The sequence below is a fragment of the Bufo gargarizans genome, chromosome 6 (genome assembly GCF_014858855.1).
Source record: "Bufo gargarizans isolate SCDJY-AF-19 chromosome 6, ASM1485885v1, whole genome shotgun sequence".
In the NCBI taxonomy this organism is placed as follows: Eukaryota; Metazoa; Chordata; class Amphibia; order Anura; family Bufonidae; genus Bufo; species Bufo gargarizans.
In genome coordinates, this window is record NC_058085.1 from 74,924,164 (window position 1) to 74,941,483 (window position 17,320).

The 17,320-nt window shown below is 46.2% G+C and overlaps 1 protein-coding gene across 2 annotated transcripts in view; it reads right to left on the reverse strand.

The window, feature by feature from the left end:
• PCIF1 (phosphorylated CTD interacting factor 1) overlaps positions 1-17,320 on the reverse strand; it is a 78,961-nt gene that overhangs the window by 8,497 nt on the left and 53,144 nt on the right. Inside the window, exons 11-15 of one of the 2 annotated variants that reach the window (XM_044299215.1) lie at positions 14,757-14,932; positions 14,591-14,677; positions 5,096-5,280; positions 2,152-2,245; positions 1,899-2,074 (exon numbers count right to left, since the gene is read on the reverse strand). In XM_044299215.1, coding sequence (XP_044155150.1) covers positions 1,899-2,074; positions 2,152-2,245; positions 5,096-5,280; positions 14,591-14,677; positions 14,757-14,932 — 718 coding nt within the window. The remainder of the gene's footprint in view (positions 1-1,898; positions 2,075-2,151; positions 2,246-5,095; positions 5,281-14,590; positions 14,678-14,756; positions 14,933-17,320) is intronic. The other variant, XR_006390520.1, reaches the window with a different exon arrangement.

Genomic DNA, 17,320 nt, shown 5'->3' on the forward strand with positions numbered 1-17,320 from the left:
TCTGCGTTGCGTGAAAATTGCAACATGTTCTATATTCTGCGTTTTTCACGCAGCCCTGGCCCCATAGAAGTGAATGGGGCTGCGTGAAAAACACATTGCATCCGCGAGCAAGTGCGGGTGCGATGCGTTTTTCACTTATGGTTGCTAAGAGATGTTGTTTGTAAACAGTTTTTTATCAAACGCGTGAAAAATGCATAAAAACGCATTGCACCCGCGCGGAAAAAACTGAACTAAACGCAATCGCAGACAAAACTTACTGAACTTGCTTGCAAAATAGTTAGAGTTTCACTGAACGCATTCTGAACGCATCCGGCCCCAATCTGCAACGCCCGTGTTAAACCAGCCTAAGGGTACTTTCACACTAGCGGTTTTATTTTCGGGCAAAGAGTTCCGTCCTAGGGGGTCAATACCGGAAAAGAACTGATCAGTTTTATCCCCATGCATTCTGAATAGAGAGTAATCCGTTCAGGATGTGTTCAGTTCAGTCTTTTTGACTGATCAGGACAGAGAATACCGCAGCATGCTACGGTTTTATCTCCGGCCAAAAAAACTGAACACTTGCCTGAATGCTGGATCCGGCATTTTCTTCCATAGGCATGTATTAGTGCCAGATGCGGCATTCAAAATACCGGAAAAAAAGTGAAACCAATAAATGCCGGATCCTTTTTTCCGGATGACACCGGAAAGACGGATACGGCATTTCAATGCATTTGTAAGACGGATCAGGATTCTGATCAGCCTTACAAATGCTATTAGTTTGCATACGTTTTGACGGATCCGGCAGGCAGTTCCGGCGACAGAACTGCTTGCCGAATCACTCTGCCGCAAGTGTGAAAGTAGCCTTAGATGGGTTGGGTGGGATTATAAGAAGCTTGTTTGTGGACATTTATGACACTGTTGGGACCCACTCCTTTCTCAGAATGGGATCCCATCTCATGCTGCTGGGAATGGGCATGCGCCTCTATCAGTGTTCAGTTTTCGGAAAATAGCTCAGTGTAATTACTCAGCTATTTTTGGAAGTTGCATACAAGTGAACTGAGAAAGCCACACATGCACGGGATAGTCCTGTTCAGACATTCCCGCTGCTCTGAACAACGATGTAGTCACATACACCATTCACGTGACTGTCGCTGTCACTTGTCTCAGTGGTCATGTGAATGATGTATGTGATGTCATCGCTATAGGGCCAACCGAGACCACTCGAACAAAGGGGGATTTAATGGGTAAGAAATGAATATTTTACATGTTGTACCATTTCCTGCACTAACAGAACTTTCTTAAAATTCCTCACAGCCCCTTCAAGTGCAAGGCCGTGTTCTCTAGAAACTCCCAACATGCCTTGACAGTTGCATAGATTTTTATTTCTGTAGTTTGAAGTCTCATACAACTCTGAACAACTTCACAACTAGGGCTAGTTTCACACATCTATTCGCAGCTCTCTAGATCCAGCATTGCCAGATGTTACCAAAATGCCTGTCGGCCCCCATTGGCTAAAATAGCAGGCTTGAACTGCCCCACAGGGGAACAGGTGAATACGCCTAAATACGGTCCCCACAAGCCTATATTCATATTAAAAACAGATTATTTAAGAAAGTACCTAGTTTATTCTTATAGATGCATCTGGTCTGAGATGACTTCTAGGCACAATGGCAGGCTATGCAGTATTTTCTTTCCTCAGGGACCTGCCCTGTAGCATCTTGCTGCTGCCACTGTGTGAGCAGGTAATATTTGCATGGAGTTTTACAGTGGGCCCTCAGAACAAATTTTACTGGTGTGTCCCAGGTACCCCAGTCCGACACTGCCAGCCATTAAACAGCAAATACATGCTGGGATTTGGCCGGACAAAAGCCGCTGCTACTCATAAAGCGTCAAGGCATAAACCAGTCTACAGTACATACCTCTTACACATATGTTGAGAGCCACTTCTATATTCATGCTGATAGGCTGAGAGAATCAACTGGTGGCGCTTGAAGCGACTTTCCTCCATACGTGTGAGGGCTGGTGTTGGTGGATCTCTCCACTCTGGGATGAACACAATGAAGGACAGAGGCTGATCTGAACTCTCCAGAAGATTCTGTAAAAACACAGGTTGATCACCCAAAGAACAACCATGACACAGAATAGCAGGCAAAGTTATTATTCTTCTTGTACCTCAAAATGTGTGACCATGGCATCCATCAGTTCCTCACTGAATGGCGGGTTAGCCTCAAATGAGCCACTGACTGGAAAAAAGCTGAGACATGGCCTAGGAGGGCAAAAAAATAGAATTCTACTGGTAACAGTTTCCTTATTCTTCACAAGCCTTTCCATACACTGCTCCTCCAGTGACTATTTTTTATTAATATTTTTTTGTTACGCACTGTAGAATCCCTTTCTCGTCTCGTTCATTGGGGGACACAGCAAAGACCTTGGATATAGCTGCTGCCAGTAGGAGGCAGACACTAAGCAAAAAGTGTTAACTCTTCCCACCAGCTTTACCCCTCCTGCGGACACTGACAGTGCGGAAGTAGTGGAGAAAAAACATGAGTAAAAAGGAAAATGAACCTATGTAACCAACAACATGTCTGATCCCCCAATAAAGGAGACGAGAAAGGGACTTTACGGTGAGTAACAAAATATCCAGTTTTCTCTTTTGTGTCATTGGGGAACACAGCAAAGACCTTTGGATGTTCTAGAGCAGTCCTCATGGGTGGGAAGACAATCAACTGTAGTAGCGTGAGTGCAGTCAATGCACCACAGTTTGCAGCAGCCTGCGAACAAGAGCCGCACTAGAGGAAGCAAAGGTATGCACCCTATAGAACTTTGTGAAAGCGGGCAGAGGGGACCACATAGCTGCTCTGCACACTTGCAAAGGGGAGGCCTTGTGCTGGACTGCCCAAGAGGCTCGAACCGCCTTAATGGAATGGGCTGTTACCTGACAGGACAGCGCTCTGACCTGGGAACTATAAGCCTCACCGATAGACGACCTGATCCAGCGACCAACAGCCCTTGCTGGAGCTCCTCAGGGATTACAAAGCAGGAGTCAGACTTGCAAAAGGCCGCTGTTCTGTCCAGATAGTCTGAGTTCCAAACAAAGTCCAAGGTGTGAAGGGCATTCAGATGGAACGAGGAGACCACTTTTGACCTCCAAGTGCAATAATATATCTTGGAGAAGGAGATCCCTTAAGATGGTAGTTTCAACCACCATGCCATCAAACAAAGCATGTCTGAATGCGGGAGGTAGATCAGACCCTGAGAGAGAAGGTTCTCTCTGGGAGGTAGAGGCCATGGGGTGTCCGCTAGCAGGGCTACTAGATCGGCATAACCAAGACTGCCTGGGCCAATCTGGAACAATGACTATTGCCGGGAAGCCTTCTGTCTTGAGCTTGTTGAGACCCTGGGGAGCAGAGGCAGGGGGAAGAATATGTACAGGCTCTTGAACCTGTGCCAGGGAATCAGTCGCTACCTCTCAGGGGTCACAGGTAGGGCTGCAGCTATCAACAGTTTTTTTTTAAATAGAGTATTCTATTGATTAATCTAATGATTAATAGAGTACTTTAATAACAAAAAACTAATTAAAAGAATGTTTTTCTTTAGAAAAACTTATCAGCCCCCACCAGTGCCATCAGCTTCCAACCAGTGTCAGGCTCCCCTCATAGTGCCACCAGCTTGCCCCCCCAGTGCCACCATCTCCCCAGCACCAGTGAAATAAAATACTTACCTCTCCTGTAATCATCTTCTCCCCGCGCTGCACTGTTGTCCTGATGTCACACAGCCTTAGGTCATAGTGCACGCTTACGTGCACTATGTCCTGACGATGTGTCGGGATCCAGTGCAGCAAACAAATCCTCAAAGCAAAAAATTAGCATCGAGGATTTCTTTGTGTCGAATTACTTGATTCAAATCGAGTAATATTTTCAGCCCTAGTCGCAGGCCATGAAGACATCCAGATGGAGGGACCATTCTCCAGATGTCTACTGAGGAAAGAGATTTCCCTTTCTCCATGGAGGCTATAAGTGATTTCAAGGATTCCATCCTGAAGCAGATAGCTTTGACAAACCGGTTGAGGCCCTTGAGATCCAGTACTGGCCTCGCAGACCCGTCCTTCTTTGGGACAACGAAAAGATTGGAACAGAAACCTTGATAATGTTCCTCTGGTGGAACTAGGCTGATTACACCCTGAATCAGGAGGTCTCGGATTGCAGACAAAACTTCGGTAGCTCAAGGTGGGTTGTTTGGAGGAACCAACCTGAAAAACCGGATTCAATTACTTTGCCGTCCTAAGAATCGGAAATGTGCGTGAATCAAGTGTCCTTAAAGAACCATAGACACGCCCCCCCCCCCCCCAAACCCAAGGGGGGAGGGAAGCCCATTATGCAGAAGTGGGCTTACTGGAATTGGGCTTTGCAGTCTGGGCTCTTGAGCGCCAAGCCTGTCGAAGCTTAAAAACGGCCTCTTCTTGGTTTCCTGGGTTTGTCATCTACAGGAAGAGCCTGGACTGGAACTGCTACTAAAGGAGCGAATGCGCGATCTAGGTCCTCGGTAAGATCTGGACCGCGGCGGCTTATTCTGGAGAAGCAAGGTGCTCCCGCCCCCGTAGAGTCCGAGATGATTTGGTCCAGATGGGGTACGAACAAGCGGTTACCCTGGAAAGGAAGGGTCTTTGATGATTGATTCGCTGCTCAGTCTTTCAGCCAAAGAGTCCTACAAATGGCCCCAGACATAGCTGATGCTCTTGCCACCATTTCCGCATCAAGGGAGGCCTCACAAATATACTCGCTAGCCTGTGTAATCTGGAATGCTAACTCTGACAAATACCAAGATCTTTGCTGTGTCCCCCAATGACACGGATGATAAATAAAAACTGGCTTCTCTGTGGCAGAAGTTGTCAGTCACATAGCTTTTTGCCTCATGACCCATAGTCTACTTGTCAGTGAATCGTCGGTAATGTTATTCACAAGCTGAGCTTTGAACTCCCACCCCTACACCGATAAAACGGTGTCTGTATGAGGGATTTGCCTTAGCAAATAATTTCATCATACTGCGATAATGCATAATTGATAGAGTGACTAAAATTGATACGTCCTATAGAGGATATGTAGAATTGAACACTCACCCCCTGGAGCCAAAATATCCATCTGTGTCTGGGAATGCAGAGCAGTATTGCTTGAAATAACAGTTCAAGGGAGAAGCAAAGCACTCAGAAGTAACACCAAAAATCCTGTGCAAAGCTTGAAACACATGGACTGGGAGCGCCCCCTGCAGTCCTGAGCCTTCATACTGTGCTGTTCCGAACATCACCTACGTAATATAAGACAGAACTGTTAAGTTTTCCTCTCAATTCACTTCTAACACTGTTCTGTAATCTAATAACAGTAAAGTACCCCACTGCTGTGTGCTACCCCCACAGATCCCCTTCATCAATGCTGTCTATACACAAAATAGGCTAATTGGTACAGACTTATCAAAAGTGGATCACGGGTAAAGTGGAACAGCTGTCTAAAGAAACCAATCAGGTCATAACTTTCATTTTCTAAAGAGAAATGAGAGCTGGAACCTGATTGGTTATTAGCAACTGCTCAGCTTTTCCTTTGTATTAGTTTTGATGAATCTGCTCCAGTATCTGAGGTCACCAGTGCATCAGAGTTATTCTAGAACATATTGTCATTATGTAATACAGTTGTATTGCCTTTGACCATTTCCGAGATGCTTATATCTGCAGACTAGTAAAGGACATCGGCAGAGCTGTCTCGTTCAGGCACATTCAATTTGGGGGGCAGGAAAAGGTATGGATTCAGACACAATCGCTAAAAGTCACAACATTGCCACAGGAAATCTGCAACAAATTGAGGCCTAAAGGCAGATTCCCACAGCACAATTGTTTGGCCGATTATTGGGAATGAACATTACTGTGAACGCTCGTTCATCGGCCCATGTAAATGTGCTGCCGGTCAAGCAATGAATCGCTCATTGGGCGAAATGATCTTTCATGCAGCACATTATATCATTCTTTCTGAGCAGCAGATCGTGGTGTGTGAACAGTAATCTGCTGCCCAGAAACAATGAATCTGGATGAGGACGAGCAATGACTGTGACCACCATTTATTACCGTACAGAGGAGGAAATGCAGCTCTTTCCTCCACTGACAAGCAGGCAGTTATCGGGAAGCAAAGATCCCTTCCCGATAATTGCCTGCTCGGTTGGTGCAAGTAAATGCCCCTTAAAGGGGTTTTCAAAGATTGTTTTTTACTGATGACCTGTCCTCAGTGACAGCCGACAGCCAGGATTAGCTGTTTGAGAAGCCAGTGGCCCCACGGTGAGCACCGCTGGTTTTTACCAAGCTCTCAGCTTTTCCTAGGCTTTTCCTAGGCCAGTGACATCACGTTTATTGTTTACGTGGCCTAGGAGCATTGTCATACCAAGCACAGCCGCTATACAATATACGGGGCTGTGCTTGGTGAGCTGTCTGTAAACAAATGATTGGCGGGGCTGCCAGACCCCCACCTATCCGATACTGATGGATTCTCAGAAAACCCTTTTAAAGGAGTTGGCTGACTTAAGCAAATATCATTTATCATGTAGAGAAAGTTAATACAAGCCACTTACTAATGTACTGTGATTACCCATATTGCTTCCTTTGCTGGCTGGATTAATTTTTCCATCACATTATACACTGCTCGTTTCCGTCATTACGACCACCATGCAATCCGGAAGCAGTGGTAGTGTTTGCACACTATAGGAAAAAGCACTAGCCTATGTGCGCTCACACCGTCCCAGTCACCAGAGAGGCCAGCCCTTTTTCCTATAGTGTGCAAGAATGACCACTGAAGGTGGTCGTAACCATGGAGATGTGTGTAATGTGATGGAAAAATTAATAAAGCCAGCAAAGGAGCCAATATGAAGGATCACAATACATTAGTCAGTGATAAATGCCACTTGCTGAAGTGAGACAACCCCTTTAAGTGTATATCCGCAGTTCGCAGATTACACAAGTTCCTGAAGCCAGAAATCAGTCCAATACATCAGAATGGGGTACATCAGCATCTGCATGGAGTTCTGCAAGTCTCATTCAGAAGAATGGAACAGTTACAGAAAATCTAGAGTGTGTGACTATACCACAATACTTTTAATTCAAATTTTTACAGCATACCCTTAACCTCTCAGGACACATGACGTACCGGTACGTCATTTGTATTTCCAATCACCGCCGCCCGGCACCTTGGCTAAATGCGTGGGGGGGGGGGGGTCCCATGAAGTATTGAAATGCATTGTAAAGGAATTAGTATACATATTAGGTATTGTCACGTCCGTATCGACCGGCTCTATAAACGTATCACATGACCTAACCCCTCAGATGAACACTGTTATAAAAATTAAAAATAAAAACTGTGCTAAATAAACCATTTTTTGTCACCTTACATCACAAAAAGTGTAATAGCAAGCGATCAAGCAGTCATCTCATCCCGCAAAAAATTAAACCCTACCTAAGATAATCGCCCAAAAAATGAAAAAACTATGGCTCTCAGAATATGGAGACACTAAAACATGATTATTTTTTTTTGTTTCAAAAATGATATTAGTGTGTAAAACTTACATAAATAAAATAAAAGTATACATATTATGTATCGCAGCGTCCGTAACAACTTGCTCTATAAACCCCTCAGGTGAATACCGTAAAAAAAAAAAAGCAATTTTTTGTCACCTTACATCACAAAAAGTGTAATCGCAAGCGATCAAAAAGTCATACGCACCCCAAAATAGTGCCAAACAGTAATCTTACCCCGCAAAAATCATACCCTACCCAAGGTAATCGCGTTTATGGCTCTCAGACTATGGAAACACCAGAACATGATTTTTTTTTTTTTTGTACACAAAAAGTGTAATATAGAGCAACCAAAAATCATATGTACCCTAAACTAGTACCAACAAAACTTCTACCCTATCCCGTAGTTTCTAAAATGGGGTCACTTTTTTGGAGTTTATACTCTAGGGGTGCATCAGAGGGGCTTCAAATGGGACATGGTGTATATAAAAAAAAAAAAAAAAAAACAGTCGAGCAAAACCTGCCTTCCAAAAACCGTATGGCATTCCTTTCCTTCTGCGCCCTGCCGTGTGCCCGTACAGCGGTTTACGACCACATATGGGGTGTTTCTGTAAACTACAGAATCGGGGCCATAAATATTGAGTTTGGTTTGGCTGTTAACCCTTGCTTTGTAACTGGAAAAAAAAATATTAAAATGGAAAATCTGCCAAAAGAGTGAAATTTTGAAATTATATCTCTATTTTCCATTAATTCTTGTGGAACACCTAAAGGTAACCCTTTAGGTGTTCCACAAGAATTAATGGAAAATAAAGATTAAAGTTTGTAAAAAGGAGATTTTTTGTGAAACTCACCTGTAAAATCTTTTTCTCGTCTTTTCCATTGGGGGACACAGACCATGGGTATAGCTTAGAGCAGTGTTTCCCAACCAGTGTGCCTCCAGCTGTTGCAAAACTACAACTCCCAGCATGCCCGCACAGCCAAAGGCTGTCTAGGAATCCTGGGAGTTGTAGTTTTGCAACAGCTGGAGGCACACTGGTTGGGAAACACTGGCTTAGAGGTATTACTAGGAGGGACACTATGCAAATACAAAAGAGAGCTCCTCCTCCTCGGGCTATACCCCCAGGCTCCACCAGGAGGAAGTCAGGCGTTACAAAAGCAGTAGGAGAAGGAGAAAAGAAAAAATAATGGAAGCCATCGGACCTAAAACCATGAGGCCAAACCACAAACAGAACTGAACCCCTCCTGCAACCCCTCCAGAATGGGTGGGAGCTGTGTCCCCCAATGGAAAAGACGAGAAAAAGATTTTACAGGTGAGTTTCACAAAAAATCTCCTTTTTTCGTACATTCCATTGGGGGACACAGACCATGGGACGTCCCAAAGCAGTCAACGGGGTGGGAAAAAACATCAGAACCGCCAGGAAAAACGTCCAACGGTCAAACAGGAACCACAGCCTGCAAAACCCTGCGGCCAAAGACAGCATCAGCCGAAGCCAGCAAAAGCAACTGATAAAACTTCGTAAAGGTATGTAAGGACGACCAGGTGGCCGCCTTACACAGCCGAGACGCAGAGGCACGATTGCGCCTTGCCCAGGAAGCTCCCATGGCCTTAGTGGAGTGAGCGGTAATCCGAGCCGGGGGAACCCTGCCACGAGCGCGATAAGCCGCGGCGATAGTCGAGCGGATCGATTGCGCCACAGTGACCTTGGAGGCCGCCAGACCCTTACGAGGCACCTCGGAAATCACAAAGAGGGAGTCTGAACGGCGGACGGAGGCGGTAGCCGTCAGATACACCTTCAGGGCCCGGACGACATCCAGGGAATGGAGAGCGCGTTCCTTGGGGTTTGCCGGAGAAGGACAAAAGGAGGGCCGGACAAGATCCTCGTTAAGGTAGAAGGGGGAGACCACCTTGGGCAAAAAGGAGGGAACCGGACAGAGCACCACCTTATCCTGGTGAAAAAACAGAAAAAGCTCCTGGCAGGAAAGTGCGGCCAGCTCCGATACCCGCCTGATGGAAGTTATGGCCACAAGGAAGACCACTTTCCAGGTGAGAAAGGTCAGGGAGACCTCCCTCAGAGGCTCGAAGGGGGCCGCCTGGAGGGGACGCAGGACCAAGTTGAGATCCCAAGGAGGGTAAGGGGGGACGTACGGAGGGACCGAATGTGCCACCCCCTGCAGGAAAGTCCTCACAGGACCCAGGACAACAAGGGACCTCTGATAAAAGACGGCCAGAGCCAAAACTTGACCCTTCAGGGAGCTCAGCGACAGTCCCATCTCGAGGCCGGACTGAAGAAACGAGAGCACCATCGGGATGGAAAAACAAAGGGGAGGGAAACCAAAGTTCTCACAAAAGGCAAGGAAGGCCTTCCAGGTACGATAGTAAATCCGGGAGGAAGCCGGCTTCCTAGCTCTGATCATGGTTCTAACTACAGAATCCGAGAACCCCCTCTTCTTCAGGATGGCGGTTTCAACAGCCACGCCGTTAAACAAAGTGACCGTAAATTCCGGTGTAAGAGCGGGCCCTGAGACAGTAGATCTTCTCTGTCGGAAAGAGGCCATGGGGCGTCCGCCAGCATCCGAGCGACGTCCGAGAACCATGCGCGGCGAGGCCAATCTGGGGCGATGAGAACGGTCTGAATCCCTTCCGCCTCGATCTTGCGTAGAACCTTCAGCAGCAGAGGAAGTGGAGGGAAGACATAGAGGAGGCTGAAGTCCTGTCACGGAGACACCAGTGCGTCCACCCTGTACGCCTTCGGATCCCGAGCGCGAGCCAGGAACACCGGAACCTTGTTGTTGCGCCTGAATGCCATCAAGTCCACATCCGGACGGCCCCACCGACGGCAGACGTCTTCGAATACATCCGGATGCAGAGACCACTCGCCTGGATCCACCTTGTTGCGGCTTAGAAAGTCCGCTGCCCAATTGTCGACTCCCGGAATGCGTACCGCTGACAACAACGGAACGTGTTCTCCTCACCTCCTGCATCACCGCCTTAATGGTTGATGTAAGCCACAGAAGTGGCATTGTCCAACTGAATCCTCACCGGGCGACCAGCAAGGAGAGGGAGTGGAAAATCGGTCTCAGCTCCAGGATGTTGATCGGGAGGCGAGATTCCGCCGCTGACCGAACCCCCTGAACCGTGCGGGACTGGAGAACGCTGCCCCAACTCAGGAGGCTGGCATCGGTAGTGACGATCGTCCAGGAGAACGGGAGGAAATATCTTCCCGACGTCAGGTTCATAGGGGACAGCCACCAAGGGAGAGCTGCCCGAACCCGCTGAGACAGGCGGATGCAAGCGTCCAGACCACGAGAGGTCTTGTCCCAGAGGTAAAGGATCTCCCATTGCAGCGAACGAGTGTGAAACTGGGCCTATGGTACGGCCTCGAAAGAGGCTACCATAAGACCCAGGACCCGCATTGAGAGACACGGGGAGCGCAGCAGGTGCGACACCACCCCCTGGATCTGAGAGGACTTGGAGTCTAGACGGGGAGTCATCTAAATAAGGAGGGGGGAGGGGGGGGAGGGGGGAGGGGGGGAGGGGGGGGGGCGGCGGAGTCATCCTAGGAGGGATGCTGCTGCTCACGCTGCCTCTTAGCGGTCAAGCGTCCTCTGCGGGAACCACTGAGAGGAGACGAGTGTTTGGCGCCACAGGATTGGAAACTGCCATACGTTCCATAAAGGACATGGCTGCCTTGGAGACTAAGGCCAAATCAGCGGCCGCACTGGACATGGCAGATGCCCAAGCGGGAACTGCAGGGACAGGGGGGGACTGGGCTGGGCAAGAGAAGGATGATCCTGTCCAGGAGCAGGGCAGGAGGCACAGATACCAGAGACAGAAAGTGGCAGAAGACACTCCTTACAGGACCCTATTGGGGTATGAGAAGAGGTCTTGGCAGACTTAAGGGGGGCCCCAGGCTTAGGCATGATGGCAACCACAAAAAAGATCTCTACCAGCTGCAACAAGGCTAAAAGGTCCTACCACCCAGGCAACAGCACAGAAGTCCACCGGAGAGCAGCCACGCGTGCGAGGAGCTTCTCAGTAAGCGGAGGAAGACGCTGGAGGCTCCACCCCCAGGACGCGTCATAGAAGCGCGAAAAGAGCGCGCGCTTTATGAAAAAATGTCCCCCGGCGCCGAACGCGGCGTAGCGGGGGTTTATGAAGGGCCGAACGGCGACGCATGGTGTCGGAGGCCCCCCGAATGAAGCTTGGGGCCCGCCGCTCGCAGGTGCTGCTGGAAAGTGGTAGGAGCGGTGCCTAGCAGGGAAGATACCACCCCATAAAGTCCCAGTATAGTGCCTCCAGTTGCCCCCAGTACCTCCAGACAGAAACACCCTTTCCCCAGCTCACCCAGGCGGCCCATAGGTATCAGGCAGGGAGAAAGGGGGAGCAGAGGGGATTGCAGCCATACTTATCTGCTCCTGCAGTCTTCTCCCTCTGTTCAGTACCAGCAGGGCTCACCTCTTCAGACATCTGACTCACCGGAGTACAGTGCTCTGGAGGGCAGCAGCAGGTGACCTAGGAGCTGGTGGGATTCCGGAGCTAACAGGTCGAGCCCGGATCCACTTGTCTTCTTGGGGGTGAATGGAGGCAGCCAGGCAGCGTCCTGAAGACGACGGCGGCGGGCACTCCACAGGGGACCAGGAAAGCGCTATGCTGACCTGTGTCCCCATCTAGAAAGAAAATAACAAACCGGAGTAGAAATCAACACAAGTGTCATCCTCCTTCATCGGACACTAAGCAAAGACTTCCTCCTGGTGGAGCCTGGGGGTATAGCCCGAGGAGGAGGAGTTCTCTTTTGTATTTGCATAGTGTCCCTCCTAGTAATACCTCTAAGCTATACCCATGGTCTGTGTCCCCCAATGGAATCTACGAGAAATCAGTTTTGAATACCTTGAGGGGTGTAGTTTCTAGAATGGGGTCATTTTTGGGTGGTTTCTATTATGTAAGCCTCGCAAAGTGACTTCAGACCTGAACTAGTCCCTAAAAATTGGGTTTTTGAAAATTTCTGAAAAATCTCAAGATTTGCTTCTAAACTTCTAAGCCTTGTAGCATCCCCAAACAATAAAATATCATTCCCAAAATGATCCAAACATGAAGTAGACATATGGGGAATGTAAAATAACTATTTTTGGAGGTATTACTATGTATTATAGAAGTAGAGAAATTGAAACTTGAAAATTTGCAACAAAAAAAAAAAATTGGTTAATTTGGTATTTTTTTTTATAAATAAATTTATTTATTTTTTACTTCATTTTACCAGTGTCATGAAGTACAATATAGGACGTAAAAACAATCTCAGAATGGCCTGGATAAGTCAAAGCGTTTTAAAGTTATCACCACTTAAAGTGACACTGGTCAGATTTGCAAAAAATGGCCTGGTCCTTAAGGTGAAATAAGACTGTGTCCTAAAGGGGTTAAAAGGGGTATTTCAGTTGTTACACATTATCCCCTACACACAGAATAGGGGTTAACTAGTAGATCAGTGGGGGCCCCTAGAACTAGGACCCTGCACCTCTTGGAGCCCCCCAAAATAGATGGAGTGGCACAACCTGCTACTCCGTTCATGTCAGCGGGTCCCGAGGAGTACAGGGTGTCCGTTCTCATGATTGTGGTTGTCCCTGCGGTAGGATCCCTCCTGACATAATGGTTACCCCCTATTCCAACAACTGGAATTCTCCAGATTCAATTCTTGATGGACAGGACTAGGCGATGGAGCTTCAGCCTATCTCCTCTTCCTCCTGCTTGTAATAAGTTTCTTCCTATTAGCTCTTACCAGCAGGAAGCAGTGTGAAACTAAGTTTTATAGAATACATGGGAGATTCTGCATACAACACAGACAGTCATGGGAGTTTTATGACAATGCACTCCTGGTCTCTTATATAAGGCAGCACTCTAAAAATGGAGTGACATACAGAGGAACCGGGAGGGTGGAGCTTGGTGGCCATCCAGGTTGAATTTGATAGATGGTGATGTAATTGTGTAGTTCACACACAGGAAGACCTCCAAACAGGGGAGACTGACCTCCCACCTACACAGGGTAGCAGGCCCTGGACTAGTGGTCAGACTGGGGATCACATGGCAGCTGCCCATAATAAAAGTGGTTCAAAATGTATTCAGGTAACTGAGCTGGGAATAAACAAATGGAACTGCTACAGTACTGCTGGGGAGATTGCATTATGTGTCCAGGAAAAAACCTGGAGTGCTTTTTTGAGGTCAAGAGGTGTATACAGTGTACAGGGCGTCGCTGATCTCTATATGCAGTGGTGAGGGTCACATATCACCATATACAGAGTGCAGGAAGGAGAGGGCTGCTGCTGCTGCCAATAGCAGGAAAACCAGGCAGATCTGACTAAAGAAAACCTGTCATCAAATCTACCTGAGAAGAGTCATGGTTATTCATAATCTCCTGCACTCTCACCCATCTGCTGATGATTGGCAGTTCTCTCAGAGATAAAGGGAGAAAACTAGGTAGAAGACTGTCAGTCATCATCAGGAGAGCTGGAATTCATGAGTAACCAGGACTCTTCTCAGGTGGCCGTGACTCTTTTCCAGGCCCAGTCGGCAATGATTGTGATTATTGGTTCTCGGAAACCACATACTTTTAACTTATAAATGACAGACCGCTGAAATCAACTCACCTGTCTCTACTTTATACTGCCGTTAGTACAGGCTGCATAAAGTTGATGACAGGTTCCCTTTAAGAAGATATATTAGTAAGTGTAATATCTCCCTACTTTCTGCTTAAGTGCTAGCAGAGTGGCCAACCCCTTTAAGCTTACTTCTGGTTACTCAGAGGTACAATGATATTCTTTAAAAAAAAAAAAAAATTATCTAAACATTATCAGAATCAATTTGGCCAAATAAGTTTGCACTTACAAGGAATTTGACTTAACAGTTGCTTGACAGCACATGGACTAATCATGGTTAGTGCCTAACACCTATAGGTTGCAGCTAAACAACCCTATTTCTAAATTCAAGCCCCAGCAATTAGAAGACTGCTGCTGTGGGTTCAGTTCTAAAACTGGGGCGGACACACATTTGCATCATTAATATCTGCATATTCTACCTACCTGATATCTCCGCAAAAGACACCACACACGAGGCAAGAACTTTTCCGATCCTGGATCTTCAGTGCAACTGAGACGATAAAGCTGAAACTGCAAAAACAGTGCGTTTTACATTTGATGTTATCATGAGGAAATGCTCCACAAAGCCCAGGAGGAAGCGTGTGCTCACCAATTTGCTGAAGTAGCTCTGGTTGATTCTTACAGACTCCCCTTTGTAACGTACACACACCAAGCTGCCATCTTGTTGGGCATCCACTCCTCCCTGGACAGGCAGTGCTGGCGTTGTTAGCCTTACCGGGTGGCAGAACACTCTCTTATCTGGAGATGGTGCAACTGGAGCGGACTCTGTAAAACAAAGTTAATACTATTTTAGCGCTATTAAAATTCTTGATAAGTTAAAGGGGTTTTCTAGGACCTTATATTGATGACTTATCCACAAAACAGGGTCTGAAACCCCCACCACTGAACATAAAAGGGGTATTCCATTATTTCAGGTTATCACCTACCCACAGAATAGGGGATAACTATTAGCTTGTGTGGGACCATCACCAAATCACAAAAATGGTGGTGGCATAACCCACAAGATCACACGAAAAGAACAGAGTGGTAGGTCAAGCATGCACTTAATTCATATCTATGGGAGACAGATTAACCATACACTCCATGATCGCGGGAAATAGGGGCCTCAGGTCAGACCCCTACCCACCTAATAGTTAGGGCTCATTCAGACGGCCGTATGCTGTCCGCAAAAAAACTAATTGCATTTAGTTTTTTTGCTGATCCATAGACCAATAGGGCCAAGTCCTGATTTTCACTGACAAGTATAGGACATGTTTAATTTTTTTGCTAAGCCGTGCAATGGAAGAAAAGGGCCCCATAGAAGTGAATGTGACAGCATCTAATCCGCAAAAAAAAAAAAAAAGATCCCGCATTTTTGCGGACAGCATACGGCCGTCTGAATGAGCCCTTATTCTGTGAATAGGGATTGACTTGAATTAAGCAGAATACCTCTTTAAAACAACACATTGTGCTCTGTTCTTACAGGGAAACTATGAATGCACAAACTGATGGAATGATGTATGAAGCCAGTGATCGTAGCCCTGGTGTAACACAATCACCATTCCCCAAGGAAGTTTGTAAGAAGGTTTGCTTTACCCAATAATGATCATTTTTTACATCGTACGCCTTAATCTGTCCATGCTGACAGTTGTATGTAGGCCAAAGATTCCTCTGGTGTAGAGCAGAGAAACTAAGTGGAATATATGGATGTCGGATGCAGAGGCGCACTGGCAGAGCACTTTACTGATGGCACCTAATGCAGCGTAATGGAGATGTATGGGGTGGGAACAGGTGTATCCGTCACCAGAGGGAGTATTTACACTCCAATGATTATTAAGGAGCTAAAACTCCAGTTCCCGAGTCTGCTAAGCAACTCCGTCTTAGCCGGAGTATATGTGGCAGATGCAGCCAGTATTAAGTAACAGGATTACAGGATCAGATAGCATCTTATCAGCAGTTTGTCGCTATACGTCCAGCCTGGCCGCTAAGCGCTTTTCTACATTTTTTTCCACGTGTCTGATATTGCTGACATCGATTTGTCTGTTCTCCTGTATACATTTTGTGGGGATTCCCATATATACGTCTAGGCATTCAGAGGGTCCTCTACAGACAATCAGAAAGCTCTAGAAGACTAAAATCTCCAATTATGTAACCAAGGTTGGCTTAAAGGGAATGCGTAATCAGAAAATGACCTATTGCTTAACCCCTTCCTGACAGATTTTGCATGTTCGCTTTTCACTTTCTCCCTTCCTGGAGACATAACTTTTTTTTTTCCCGTTCACAACCGTTTGAGAGCTTGTTTTTTTGTGGGACAAGTGTCACTTTTGAATGTCACCATATAATATAGCATACAATGTAGTGGAAAGCTGGAAACAATTCCAAATGGGGTGGAATTGGAAAAAAATGCAATTCCAACACAGTTTTATGTTTTTACCCATGTGATAAAAGGGACCCGTTACCTTCTCTGGGTCAGTACGATTACACTGATACCAAACATACTTTTTCTTGTGCTTTAATACTTAAAAATATATATATATTAAACCATTTGGAAATATTTTTTTCATCACCATATTTTGACCCCTGTAAAGTTTTTAAATTTATATCTACATTATCTACAGAGATGTGTGAGGACTCATTTTATGCAAGGCGATTTGTATTTTATTAATGCTATTTTGGAGTGTGCATGACTTTTTAATCCCATTTTTTTTCAGTTTCTTTGGGATGTAAAGGGATGAAAAAACAGCAAACTGCCCATTTTGATGTTTCATCATTCACATTTGTTTCATTATGGGGAACAGGGGGAATTTTATTTACTTTTTTTTTTTAATAGTTTTAAAAACGCTTTACTTTTTTTCAGACACCCCTAGGGGACCTAAATATACAGTCAGATTGCCTTTCTCATACACTAATGTGATTTTATACGTGTGAAATTTTGTATATTCCAATGAAGTGCTGCCACCTGCAGGCCTACATTGAAATATACCTGTGATAAGCCTGGTAGGAAAGCCTGAAACATGAGTAAGGGGGTATGTTCCCCCAAATATTGTGCAAGATGAGGGTAACTTGAACGTCGGCTCCTCTGTGAGTATCACCTGTTAAGAATAAAGAAGAAGGTATGGCTATTCCAAATGACGAGTTGTATTATCTCTACTCATTTACATGATCTATCATATG